The sequence below is a fragment of the Lathyrus oleraceus genome, chromosome 1, assembly GCF_024323335.1.
Source record: "Lathyrus oleraceus cultivar Zhongwan6 chromosome 1, CAAS_Psat_ZW6_1.0, whole genome shotgun sequence".
In the NCBI taxonomy this organism is placed as follows: Eukaryota; Viridiplantae; Streptophyta; class Magnoliopsida; order Fabales; family Fabaceae; genus Lathyrus; species Lathyrus oleraceus.
In genome coordinates this window covers 280,791,033-280,806,214 of record NC_066579.1, presented here as the reverse complement: position 1 = coordinate 280,806,214, position 15,182 = coordinate 280,791,033, and the positions used below count along the sequence as shown (strand labels likewise).

The 15,182-nt window shown below is 32.7% G+C and overlaps 1 protein-coding gene across 1 annotated transcript; it reads left to right on the top strand.

Moving 5' to 3' along the window:
- The first annotated feature begins 453 nt into the window (after nt 1-453).
- On the top strand, nt 454-1,026 carry LOC127103333 (secreted RxLR effector protein 161-like). Its single transcript, XM_051040599.1, has one exon. The coding sequence runs from the start codon at nt 454-456 to the stop codon at nt 1,024-1,026; it is 573 nt and encodes a 190-aa protein (XP_050896556.1).
- Nucleotides 1,027-15,182: the final 14,156 nt, after the last annotated feature.

The following is a 15,182-nucleotide window of genomic DNA, read 5'->3' as shown; positions in this document are numbered from 1 at the left end:
AATGGATGACAAGAGCGCATTATTGAATGGCTACATCAATGAAGAAGTCTATGTCAAACAAACCTCGGGCTTGAAGACTTCAAGAATCCTTCACATGTCTTCAAGTTGAGAAAAGCTCTTTATGGCCTAAAGCAAGCACCTAGAGCATGGTATGATTGTCTCAACAACTTTCTTTGTGAAAAGGGATTTGAAAAAGGTAAAATTGACAAGACCTTGTTTATTAAGAAAATAAAAGGTAACACTTAATTGGTTCAAGTCTACGTTGACGACATCATATTCGGCCCAACAAACAAAGAAATGTGTGAAGAATTTTCATCGATGATGCAAGGAGAATTCGAGATGTCCATGATGGGTAAGATGAACTATTTTCTTGGACTTAAAATTAAGAAACTGGAGGATGGCATCTTCATCAACCAATCAAAGTACTGCAAAGAGTTGTTGAAAAGATTCGACATGGATAGTTGCAAGGAAATGTCTACTCCAATGGGATCCGGATCTTATGTTGACCAAGATGAATCAGGTGTTTCAATTGACATAACAAAGTATCGAGGTATGATTGATTCCTTACTCTATTTGATGGAAAGCCGTCTTGATATTATGTTCAGTGTGTATCTTTGTGCTCGTTTTCAAGCCAATCCAAAAGAATCACATCTCATCGCTGTTAAGAGGATCATGGAGTATCTCAAGGGAACAACAAATGTCGGCCTATGGTATCCTAAAGGTAGTATTTGCAATTTAGTTGGTTATTCTGATGCTGATTATGCGGGAATTAAAACTGATCGGAACAGTACTAGTGGTACATGTCACATCCTTGGAAATGCATTAGTATCATGGGCTTGTAAGAAACAAGCATGTGTTTCTCTTAGCACTACCGAAGCGGAATACATAGAAGCAAGTAGCTGTTGTGCTCAAATACTTTGGCTTAGGAAACAACTTTGTGACTACGGACTCAATCTTGGATGCATTCCTCTTCGTTGTGACAACACAAGTGCGATAAACATTACAAAGAATTCGGTCATGCACTAAAGAACCAAACATATTGACATTTGACATCACTTTATTTGTGATCACGTGCTTCAAGGAGATGTCGAAGTCACATTTCTGGATACTCATAATCAACTCACTGAAATCTTCACAAAACCATTGGCACGAGAACCGTTCTACAAAATTCGAAGGGAACTTGGAATTCTAGATGAGTGTGACATATAATTCGTCAAAAACACATCAATTCAAATTCAAAGGTGCACTCTCTTTTTACCCAATATCTTCTACTTTGGAATATATATGTGTTTTCCTACATGAGTTTGAAGAAAAATTGAATTTTATGTATCTTTACAATGTTTGTATTACGTGTTTCCCGCGCATAAAGTTGCCTAAGGATATGTTAAAGCATGTGTAACTAGTAGTTTGTTAAAATTCGTTGCATGGTGATCTTGGTGAAGGTACTATTTTTGTTCTGGAGGTAATCGATTACCACATATGGTGTAATCGGTTACATCCCTGAATGTATGTGTTATATCTGTCTCTGTTTATGATATAATCGATTACCACTTTGGGTGTAATCGATTACACCCCTGTTTCGTGACATATTTTTGCTTCTGTTTTATGGTGTAACCGATTACACCTCCCCGGGTAATCAATTTCACCTGTACGTTCCATAATTTTTTATTATTATTTTAATTAAATAAATGCCTTTGGATAAGTGGATTTTCAATCATATTTTATTTACTCTTTATCCTTACCTTATCACTTTTCCATATCACTCTTCATCTACCCTAAATCTTCAAGACTCTTCCCTCTCACTTTTCACCATAACCTAAACCCCCATTAGAACCCCACTTTCAATACTCTCCGTTTTTCCACTCTCTCTTCCCCAAACTCCATTAAACCTCAAAAACCCTAACTTTTCAGCTCCCATGGCTCCATCAAGGAAAGATAACGGCAAGACTCAAATTGATGAAGGTAGCTCAGAACATCAAGAAGCTACTCAACATGCTTCATCTCTCAAATCCAGGAGACTTACATTTGATTTCCGGAATACGGTAACCCTTCCTATTTTCCTTCTCATAATTTTGATTTTCCGGAACCGTTGAGACGTCAAGGAGTGTATTCTATGGTCTCCGATTGTGGAAATTACTATTCGAATTTGGTTAAGGATTTCTATGCAAACTCGGTTATTGTTCCTGGTGATAAAGTTGTCTTAACTTCTAGGGTTAAGAATACTAATATTGTTAGGGATGTAGAAGTATTTGTAAATTCTTTGGGACTTCCATATAAGGGTCAATATTTTCTTCATGGATTTACCCCGGAATGGGAAGGTTATAGCAAAATGGATTATTTTTTCCGTATCTGTCGTGTTTCACAACAAGCCTTCCTGAGTAAGAAAAGTCATGCCTTTTTGCGGGTCTTTTTGTTTTAAAAAAATTTGACGGTAAGCGATAGGATGCTTCACTATCTGATTTCCTATGTTTTGATGCCTAAGAACTCAAATCACTTCCAAATTGGTGATATTAGAGTTGCAACTTATATAGGCCATCAAAAACAAGATTGCAGTTAATTGGGCATATACCATCATGCATCACATGAAGCATCAACAATCTCTCACTAGAGGATTACCTTATGCAAGGCTTATCTTAAAAATTTAGGAAGCATGTGGTATTGATCTAAAAAGGGAACCTAAGAAGAAGATGGCTGCAAGAGAATGTGAAATCAATGCTTCGACAACGGTATCTTCTTAGACATGGATGGAACATATAAGTACAAAGATGAATCCTCAACTTCCTAAATTTCTCCTCCACCGGCTCCGGAAGAAGGATATAGGAATGAAGCTCTCTACAACAAAATTTGCTCGGTAGAGACGACTATGATGAAGAATTATCGTAAGCAAAAGTTTGAGATGGCTTCGATCAAAAGACTTTTGGAGAACCTTTCAAAATCCCAAAAACCGGAAGTAAGTGATGAAGAAGAAAGTGAAAAGGAAGACGATGAGGATATGGGGATGTCGGATAGTGATTAAGGCGTTTGTTCTTAAAATAATTTTGTTTTGTTTCTTCTTCTTTCCATTGTTATGCTAATTTTTTCTTCTCTTTCGGATTATGTCTTTTTGATAAACTTGGTGTTGTATTAAACTATGTATGTGTTACTGTTTTATTTTTGTATGAGTTTATGTTCTTTACCTTATCATCATCCAATATATGTGTGGTTTATTGCTTTCGTATTTCCCATCCTTTTTGCTAATGACAAAGGGGGAGAAGATGTATTTTTGGATGTTGTATGTTGTCTCTAACAATGCAGCTAGAAAATCTCTTTAAAAATCCCAATCTTGGATCAAGGGGGGAGCTTCGATCAAGGGGGAGCTTTTCATTTTGTTAGAGAAATCAAAATCGGATCAAATTGTCAAATATAGAGTTCTCATCATTAAAAAGGGGGAGAATGTGAAGACAAACTTCTCAAAGTGTTTTGATGAAGGCATGCTCAACATCTATGCATTGCAAAAAGAATGATTTTCAAGACTAAAGCTCAAGCGTTTCCTTTTAAAGCATTTCAAAGTCTTGGAGTTTGCTATTGATTCGATCAAAGTATTAAGGTATTAAGTTCTCATTCTCTCTATGATAAGTCAAGTGCTCTAGTATTTATCATTCGTTCATGTATTGGCTGCTTAGGTATTTTAAAGTTTTATCTTGTAGCAGTCACATTTATTTTTTAACTTCATTCTGCCACTTTGCTGTGTAGTAATCGGTTACCAAGCTTTAAGTAATCGATTACCCGCTTTGCATGATGCTATGCAAGGAAAGTTTTCCAGCAAGTAATCGATTACACCCCTTGTGGTAATCGATTACATAGTATAATTTTTCAAATTTTGGAACGTTGGCTCAGGTGTAACCAATTACACCATATTAGGTAATCGATTACCACTGAACTAGTGGCAGAAAACATTGCATTTTTCTTAGAAATGTTTTATGGATTGTGTTCTTGAACCATGGCATCCTTTCATATATCATAACCATTTAGAGAGGTATCTAAGGGTTATATATAACACTTTTTTTGCAGATTTTGAGCACACCTCCTTTCTCACAAATATTTTCAAACAATCTTCTTCATTCATCTTTTCAAATTTATTTCAAGTGTTCTTGATCAAAATTTTCTAGTGAAACTATTTACAGAATTTTCATAATCATTCATATAGTTTCATCCATATCATTAGAGCACTTGTTTGTCAAAAAGAAGTTTGATTACTTCAAAGGAGAAGATCAATAAATAGATTGATAGATTACTTTCAATTGTTAAAAACTTGTAAAAATTCATATTGTTACTTTATCCTTGTTGTCCAGGATTGTTGGAAACAAGAGGTTCATTAAAAGGGAGGATTGTTCTCTTTTTGAATTTAGTGAAAAATCCAAGAGGATTGTTCTTGGTATGATTGTTAGTGTCTTCATTGAAAGACTAGGAAAAGTCTTGTAAAAATCCTAACAATATTAAAATCTCTTTCATGTTGAAAGGGGACTGGAGTACTCTCGATCTGTGAGGGGAACCAGGATATCTCTTCGTGTTCTTTACCTTTCTGCACTTTACCGTTCATCGCTTAACATAAACAGAAAAGAAAGAACAAAGTTTTTCATAAACCGGAAAAAGTTTTAGAGGCCCAAGGTAAATAATAAAAATGAATCCCTAATAAAAAAATATAATTTAAAAAAAAACACCCTTGTATTCGTAAATAAAAAGATGATATTGCACTCACTCATATACGAAATCCTTGTAATGACCACACCTAAATACCATAATGAATTTATAAAAAAAATAAGATTCAAAAACATTAAAAATGAAAAAAGATCACGACATCATAAAGTTAAATAAGACCGTATTAATCTATACATACCATTCTGCATAGAACTCCACTAGAACATCTTTTGTTTCATATAAAAAACTTTATCAAAGTTATAAGAGGGAGAAAACTACCACACTAGATGGAAGAGAAAGTATCTTCATGTTGGTACCTACATTAACAATATATTTTATATTAATGATAACACATCAAATATCGGCGCTAATAGAATAAAATTCAAAAATATTCAAAATAATATGAAGAACATAATAGATGACTAACTATCAACACAAAATATACTATAATAGTTATAATCTATAAGATATGAATAAAATTGAAAAACAACATGGATTAGTTAGATTATATTGCAAAGTATTCATAACATTACTCAAAATTGTTAAAGCATGTAATTGCTAAAAATGTGTATGAAATGATGAAATTAACAAAGAAAGAATGATCTTATGCTAAAGATTCTTGAAAAATCATACAAGAATCTTATATGCAGATCACATAAAAACCTTCTTCCATATTTACAAAACATGGAAGAGAAAGTTTTGTTTAAACTATAAAAAAAACTTTTCATACAAATAATTAAAAATGTATAACAAAGAGATTTGAACTCAGAACCTTTATCACCTATTTAAAAATTAAGTCTTCCCACTTAGTCAATGATAAATTCATATATACTTTCCATTTTATAATTTATTTAATATGATAATATATATTTTAATTTATTTAAAATAAAATAAAGCCCCTTAATTTGGAGGCCCTGGGCTAAGGACCGTCTTGCCCTTAATTTGACCGGTCATACACACACACACAGATATATATATATATATATATATATATATATATATATATATATATATATATATATATTATATATATATATATATATATATATATATATATATATATATATATATATATATATATATATATATATATATATATATCAATGAGAATATTTGTAAAGTAAGAGATGTTTATGAACTTTTTTGATTAATCTATAAGTAACACTTAGATCAAATGATGTTCTAGTGTACATATTAATAGAAAGGCAACATGCATATGTGAAATTGGTTGGGATTTTTTTCAATTATGAAATTAGAGATTGATGGTTTTACTAAGGGACATGTAAACTTTAATGTAACTTCAAGCAAAATAGTCAAATATGAGAAATCATGTTCTAATATTTAACATCCTTTTATGCTATTTGCCTTTTATATTTTGGAGTCATGGTACTAGAGATAATTAATCTTTCTATGAAAGAATTTAAATTATCATGTATCACAATGTTGTGTTTCTTAGGTCTACCAATATAATTTATAAGATGATTGATTTTGTCATCACAAAATGGTAAGTGGCATAGTTTGTTGTACGTTTGTCTTGCATTTCTATGTATTTTTTCATATCTTATAATATATTGAATCTCATTAAAAGTTTACGATTATTTGTATCATATCCTCTAAAATATTTATGTTAATACACTACTATAAATGTAGACTTCGTAGTGAACTTTATTTTATCTCGGTCAAAGTATCTGCCACTGTAAAATCTATTTAATTATGCATTTTTCTTTATTATTAACTTTTAAGAAATATTTCACTTCAGTTAAAGATAGCAATCGTTGTGAAATATGACATGTTTAGATTTAGATCGAATGGTATTTTTTGTTGAGATAAGTAATAAGTTTATTATTGATGTTGTTGTTTTGTTGAGATTGAGATTGTTGTTTTTATGTTGTTATTATTGTAGTTTAGTTGTCCTGAATTAACAAAAAAATTAATGTTATATGTTGTTGTGATTGAGAGTGAGATTGAATTTTTTTGTTTTGCATTATCGATGTTATATGTTGTTGATGTTGTTTTGTTGTTGTGACTTTGCAATGTTTTATTTTTAATAATGTGACCTAGTAAAGTTTAAAACTTAGCAAAGTTTTCATTCAAGATGCATAATTTTACAAGGATTTTGATTAAAATTTCAGAAAGTATTGTAGATCATAGTTGGATGAAGCTAGTATATTAAATATGGTGTATGAAAAATGAGTTATTGAATTTCTTGAATTTGCAGAAAGAAAACCTCCTAACAATAATGAAATATTTTATTAACCTTGTGTTATATGCGGGAATATCAAATTTTTTGAAAAGAATTAATATTCAATCATCTATGTTATGATGGAATTAGTTAATATTATATAATATGGACATGGCACGGTGAAGTGGATAAAATATAAATAGTGATGTATATGAAGTTAATGTAGATATGGATGATTGACTAGAAGATATGATCTATGATATTGAAGAAGGTTCTTTTAGGAAAGCTCACGTGTATAATACTTGATGTAGTGACAATGATGAGTCATTATATAAAGGGTCCACATATTTTAAACGATTGTCAGTGATGTTAAAAATTTTAATTTGAAGAAAAAAAGTGGGTGGATGGATACAAGTTTCACATAATTACTTGAGTTGTTGAAAGAAATATTGTAACAAGTAGTCGGGTCATAGTTACGAACCCAAGAAGATGGCAATGGATTTTTATTATATCAAAATACAAGCATTTCATAATGATTTCATATTATACAAAAAATAATATGAAAAACTGAATTGATGCCTGAAGTGTGGGGACTCACGCTACAAGGTGAAAGACAGTGGTGCTGATGATGATGATGATGTAAGCAAGAAGTGTCCTCCTGAAAAATGGTTATGGTACCTACCAATAATTCCAATGTTCAAGAGGTTGTTTTCTAATTTAAATGATGCAAAGAATATTAGATGACATACAAATGAAATAAAATATGATGGAAACATTTATCATGTAGTTTATGCTTTGCAATGGAAGAATATTGATTCGTTGTATCTAGATTTTGGTCATGAGCCAAGAAACCTTAGGATTTGACTTGGAATTGATGGAATGAACCTATTTAGTAATTTTAGTACTAATCATACTTAATGAGATGTTCTTCTCATGATTTAACACCTATCCATGTCGTTGTCATAAAGCGCAAATAAATGTTGTGATTTATGATGATTTCGGGGCCAATCCAACCTATAAACAACATAGATGTTTATCTAAATTCATTGATTGAAGATTTAAGAGTTTTGCAGGAGGAAGACGTTGATGTTGATGATGCGTATTCAGGTGAAAATTTTAAGATGTGTGCCATGTTATTTTTCTAAATCAATGACTTTCCTGATTATGGTAATTTTTTTGGATATACCGTCAAAGGACATAAAGCACACCTTATATGTGAATCTAATACATTCTCCCACCAACTTCAGTATGGAAAAAAACTGCTTACCTTGAGCATCGGAAATTTATAAAACCCAATCATCCATATCGTAGATTGCATAAGGCTTTTAATAGAGAGCTGGAGTTTGATATAACCCCTAAGCCCTTAATCTAGAAAGACATTTATAAATAAAACAACACATTAATGTTGCCTTTAGAAAGAACTAAAAAAAGGTCAGTTGAGAAATATATATGGAAAAAGAGGTCGGTGTTCTTTGAACTTCCATATTAGTCTAGCCTTGATGTAAGACGTTATTTTGATGTGATGTGTAGAGAAAAATGTATGTGACAGTTTGATTGGAACAATAATATACATACGAGGAAATATAAAAGATGGTAATAAGTACCGTCTATATATGGTGATGGGTATACAACAAGAGTTTTCCCCTGAAGAATTAGGAAAAAGAACATATTTCCCCCCGGCATGTCACACTCTATTTAGAAAAGGAAAAAAAAATTGCGAGTGTTTGCATGGTACAAAGTTCCCCAAGGATATTCATCAAATGTCAAGAAACTTATATCAACGAAATATCTCAAGTTAATTTTCTTAAAACCACATGATTCTCATGTCTTGATGCAACAACTTCTACCAAATTGTCATACCATAATTTTGTCCTCCCTAATTTTCTTTTTCATTTTTCTCAATTCATTTGCATATTGCGTTTATTGCATTTTTCTCAATTCAAAATAATGGTCAAAGTTTCAAGTTGATAATTTTCTATTTATACCCTCATTGTGTGCATTTAATTCTTTATCATCATTTAGAATTTAAGGTCCAACTGAAAATAAATGGAAATCTTAAATTTTATTTTACATCACATTCATTTCACTTTTGCATCATAAAATACCAAAATTAATTAATTAATAACCATCATCATTTCAATTATAATTACATTCCATCATCATACTATCATCATTTCAATTTGGAAAATTAATATTCAAACTAATATTCCATGACCATGTTCAAATCATATCATCATCATCATGTGAGTCATCAATAACCATGTTTTCATAACACATTACCATTATTTACAAGAAAACTAAAAACAAAATGAGAGTTGAAATTAAAGTTAACAAAGTGGAATCAAAATCCACAACATCATACTCATTTGTAACTTCCATTATTATCATACATACCAAAGGCCATGAGTTGAATGGAATGGAAAACGAACCAAAAATAAACAAATGAGCAACATCATACATTACATAACCATAACAATATTCATTGCATTACACCACACAAACTGTGAAACAGAGTTAAATTTGAATTGAAAATAAATCAAACATTGAAATAAAAAAAAGTTATTTTATTACATAAACATGAATTACACGGTTTGTAGAGCTACTCACAACATACACCATTACATCGCATTCCATTACACATATCTACATCATCACATACATTGAAATTGAAATGAAGATTGAAAGTAATTGAATAAAATAAAACCTTCATTTATTAAAATGAAAAAAGAATTACATAAGTTCAACATTGCCTACATATCATCATTCCATATCACGAGTGAAGCTACAACCTCATTAACATCCCATATGCCATGCTACATACACCAGATACCTACATTCAACCCATGTTTCTTGCATAATAAGAGTCTCACTTTTCTCACCTCAAGTCACACAGCTTACACTTTTATCACAAAGTTTCACCTCACTTAAATTCCCCCCAAATCCTCACTCACACACTCACATCACCAAGTCCCCTCCCCACCCCATTTCTTCCTCACACTTTTCACTCATTCACTCTCATTTCCCCCCCTATATAAATAGACCCTAATTCACTCCTTAAACACATAGGCAATCCCTAAAAACCTATGCAGAAACTCTTTCAAACTCTCCTCCAAATCACCTTACCCAAAGCTTTCACAAAGAGTGGTCAAGCTTCTCATTAGAGCTTTAACAAACTCTGCACTCAGCCTAAAAATCTCGCTTGCAATCAAGATTACAATGTAAGAAAGAGAAGAAGGATTAGCAAGGGAGAAGTAAAAGATCATAAAGCAAGAGGGAGCAAGCATACATGGGTTGTAGTTGTCAGAGTTTTGCCGGAGGTCAACCAGAGCCACCGTAGGGTACCCCTTATTTTGACTTTTGCTTATTTTTCCTTCACGGTTTGGCGCGCAAGATCCCGGGGACTGAAACCCCTATGGTCTTAAGGCCCAATTACTCTTGGTAACCATTTAATTTGACTTTGAATCTTTTAGGGTTCATATTTTTTCTTGCTGATTTTGATGATTGTTGTTGATATTTGTTGTTTTTGATATGGGATTGATGGTGTATGCATGTTTTGAATTTGATTTATGTATGTTTCATGTGAAATTGGAAAATTTGTTCATTATGTGATGGACATGATGAACATGGTTGAAAGAGTGTACGCGAGGTAGAAGAGGAAAGAAAATGAGAAATAAGTTATGATGATCTAATTTCCATTTCATTTATTTTATTTAAATTGTTTATCATCATGTGTCTGATGCAGCGGCAAGTGCATAACAACCGCGAAGTAATGACATGGATATCAAACCATAGGGACCAATGGTCTAAGTATCAAATCCTTATCCTTTCAATGTATATCTAGAGAAACCAAAAGGAGATTGTTTAGTTAATAACTTGAATGATAAAAATAAATTAATTTGAAATAGCAGAAAAATCACTTATGTACCAAATTAGGGCAAACATGACCCACAATTACAGTTCATTTTTCTAAAACAATCATACGATTCTCGTTACACCTTTTGTGAGTCTTTTGCATAAATTATAGAAAATAGATAAAATTGGGTACTTTCTGCTTTCGTCAGCATATTGCCCCTATCATCGACGAATAATCCGTCGGCTTTCGCATCGTCTGGATTATTATTCGATGAGTATTTACTTTTTCTTAGCTATATGTTTTATAAAAATCATCTTTCGGATTTTACATTGTTTGTATTAGGTTGTTTAAAAATCTGTGCTCTGGTATCGACACATATCCTTACAGACTACGGTCCAAAACTAAGAACCACTTACTTTCCTAACGAAGTTCAAATGCATGCACTCAGATTATAAAATAAGTTTAATTAAAATTCTCGCAATCGATAGTAACAGATCATACAATAGGTAATGAAATAATCCACATAACCCCTACTCCCTAGGAAACTACTCACACACGGTGAGGGTGAAAACAACCGTATAGATGTTCATAATCAAACTCATAACAATCAAGTAAAATAGATTAACAATATAGAGAATGAAAAGAAAACATGGATTAAATTATAAACTTGTTCCACAAATTTCTCCCTTGGAGACTTGAGTTACAAAGTGAAAATAAAAATTGAAACTTTATAAACTAGGAGAAAGAAAATAGAAAACTTTGTTGGCCTAAACTCATAATAGGTTATGATTTTTATAGGGGGAAATAAAAGTGTCAAATATCCTTGATGCAATGTAAAAAGAGAAAATTTGATTCATATCAAATCAAGCCTAAGAGCCACAATTAAGAGGAAATCTTCTCATTTATGGAAGCAAAAAACAAAATTAGGGTTTTCTCTCGTCTCCCTGTTGCGGGTTGCTGTAGTAGGTCATTGCCTTTATGGTCAAAAGTCATCAAATGAGGGGGTTGAGGACCACGCTGTTAAGGCTCATAACAACTGCTACGAGTGGGCATAACAACCCAATGACTTGTGCATTGGAGAAATTGTCAAAATTGTTGTTTTCACTCTATTTCTCTTGCTTTTAATCCCTTTTTGCTTTAGTGCTCATTAGACCCTCGAAATCATAATAAAACATAAACCAAAGCATAAAACATGACAAATGAAAGGAAATCAAACAAAATGAGGTAAAATACTAATGGAAAACTACTAGAAAGAACGACGCAAATACCACTTATCAAACTCCCCCAAACTTAGATTGTTTCTTGTCCTCAAGAAATAAAGCTTGCATTCATGAGTCTTCAGATCAAGCGGTCACATCATGATAAAGAATACATAAGCAGAGTCAATGGTACTCATACGTGAGTCTTTGTTCCGATCGGCTAGGCTTAGTTCTCTTGGTAATCATTTATCAATGAAGGTAGTTCAAGATCACTAACTCTGGTAAAACCACAGATCTAAGTCTCCCTTTCGAAAACCTCTCCAACTATGCTTTGGGCTTAATTCTCTTTTTCTATTTTCTTCCTTTTTCTTTCAGATAATCATATTAAGGCATTTTCAATTATTGATTTCCTAACATGCACAAGATCGATCGAGAATCATTTCTAGGCACCTTTTTTTTTCTTATTCGATTAATTTATGCACTTTGGCATTTATTGGTCCACTTTGGGACGACATTTGAGAATCAACCGTCATTAGGCTAAATAATCGGGTGAGGGTTACCCAACTTAGAAGGTCTAGTTGTCTTTATAGCCTTTTCATAATTTTGATGCCCAAATTATTTATTTCTCAACCAATCGTATATACATGCAAGTCTTTAATTATGTCGAACCATCAATATGAACTAATCAAGAAGTACTTCTCAGAGTCGAGTACTATGACACAAATCTACACGTTGGACTTGCGTCCTTACTTCTGGGGGACCTAAGGTGTTCGGGTCATACCTAAGTTTTCAAACTTTCCCAATGCCCCTAATCCGAGCCTTTATTCCCTCAAAGTATATATAATTTCTCACCTTCCCCACAACCGAAGCATGTCATTAAATTTTTTTTACCGTCTTAGTTTGGGAAAAACTACGAAAATGCGGTCTTATTAAAACAAACAAATATGAACATAAAAGTGCAAGAAATAAAAGTGCAAGAAAATTAAAGGAAAATGCAAGAAAAAAAATAAGACCCCACCCCCGAAACTTGAACTAAACATTATCCTCAATATTTTGGCACAAGCAAGAGGGAGTAAACTCACAAGAACCTCACTCGGGAGGTGGGAATTGCAACATGAGTTTTTGCATCATTTTTTGGACATCATCCAGGAATACTCTTCGTCTTGTTTTCTTCTTCTTCATGAGCTTTTTATTAACTAAAAGGAATATAAAATAACAAGAAAATAATTTAGTGCAAAAAATGTGGGTTGCCTCCCATGTAGCGCTTTGTTTTAGCTCGACAGTCGATGAGTGCCAGCACTCATGGTTGCTATTTCAAAAATGATTCCTCAATGTCACTCTCAGTAGTATTATGTGTCCATTCCCACTTATCAAACCATCTCTCGTATTCACTACTCTTCTTTTTATTCTTCTTTTGGGGTGGTTGATACTTCTGAACCTGTGGGTAGTTTTGGTTTTATCCTAAGTATCAAATTTTTGGGTTTGGATTTAATCCTTTCATACCCCACCTCAAAGGTAAACATTCCTCTCTTAACATCAATAATTTCCCACTTTCATGGTCCTCTAGTATTCTCTTTTTATACATGACCTTGGTTAATGATACACCGGTAAGGATCTTTTCCATTATTTCCGCATACCTTTTAGATTGAGTATCTACCCTAGATTCCGCAAATCTTTGCAAGAATGGAATCAGTGGCTTTTAGGGATGAGGAGCAACATAAGGTTCTTTCCTCTCGACCTCTTCTATGAATTCCTTTTCGGGTGGTGTCGGTGGATTATCCTCAATCTCTACCTTTCTCTCACTAGAGCTCTCCTCAATCTTTTTATCATTTTCCCAAGGAATTACAATTTTTTTCCACTTATGGTTGTTACAATAGGTCCCTTGGGTTTTGGTCGGGTTTCCCCAAAAATGAACTGAACAGGACGGAGGAAGCAGCTTGTTGTTGAGATATTTGGGAGATATGAGTCTCTAACATTTTGGAATGGGTGATAACATTGTCAACCTTAGTGTTAAACTGCTTAAGTTCATCATTAGTGAGGAGGTTTTTATTTCTCAACTCTTCATTAATGAGAGTTTTTGTTGCCACAAAACTCTCCATCATAGATTCCAGGTAAGAGTGAGTTTGTGTCTCAATAAAATCCTCCATTAACATTTCAAGATTGGATTGTTAGGAATTTGGTGGTTCCTCGAAATATTGGGATTTGTTATGGTAGAAACAATTTGGGTGATCAGTCCTTCCTGAATTATAGGTATTGGGATAAAAGTCTTCATGGTAATTGAACATATTTTGTATAGACCCCACGCATACCAAAAAAAAAGAAAAGAAAAACATGTTCTAATCTCTATGATAATTAGAACGGGTTCCTCACATACAAGGGCAACGAGATAACTACAACAAACAAGCACAATAAAATAAACAAAAAAATAAGCTCCAGTCTATACGACGATCAAATAGAAATTCAATATAAAACGCAATTGGTCCCCGACAACGACGCCAAAAACTTGATGCAATCACAAGTGCATGACTGTCGCAAACTAATAAATAGATATCGAACCACAGGGACGAATCGTCTAAGTACGAAATCTTTATCTAATCGTTGTATATCTAGATAAATCAAAAGGAGATTTTTTAGTAAACAATTTGAATGATAAAAACCAATTAAGTGCGAGTCTTTTGCATAAATTATAGAAAACATATAAAATTTGGCACTACATGCTTTCATCAGCGCATTGCCCCTATCACAAACGAGTAATCCGTCAACTTTTGCATCGTCCCAATTATTATTCGATGACTTATTACTTTTTCCTAGCTATATGTTTTATCAAATTCATCCGTCGAATTTCGCATCGTCCGAATGAGGTTGTTTAAAAACTTGCGCTCTAGTATAGATACTTGAGAACCACTTACTTTCATAACGAAGTTGGAATGCAAGCACTCATGTTATAAAATAAGTTTAATTAAAATTCTCGCAATCGATAGTAACAAATCATATGATAGTTCATCAAATAATCCCAATAACCCATAGTCCATAGGAAACTACTCACTCAAGGTGAAGGTGAAAACAACCACAAAGATGTTTATCACCAAACTCATAGAAATCAAGTAAAACAGATAAAAAATATAGAAAATGAAAATAAAACAGGGATTGAATTAAAAACTTCTTCCTGAAATTTCTCCCTTGAAGACTTGAGTTACAAAGACAAAATAAAAATTGAAACTTTAGAAACTAGGAGAAATAAAATAGAAAACTTCGTTGTCCTAAACTCATA

Excerpts from the sequence above, each read along its gene's own strand:
- LOC127103333 (XM_051040599.1), top strand. The coding sequence starts at position 454 with ATGGATAGTTGCAAGGAAATGTCTACTCCAATGGGATCCGGATCTTAT.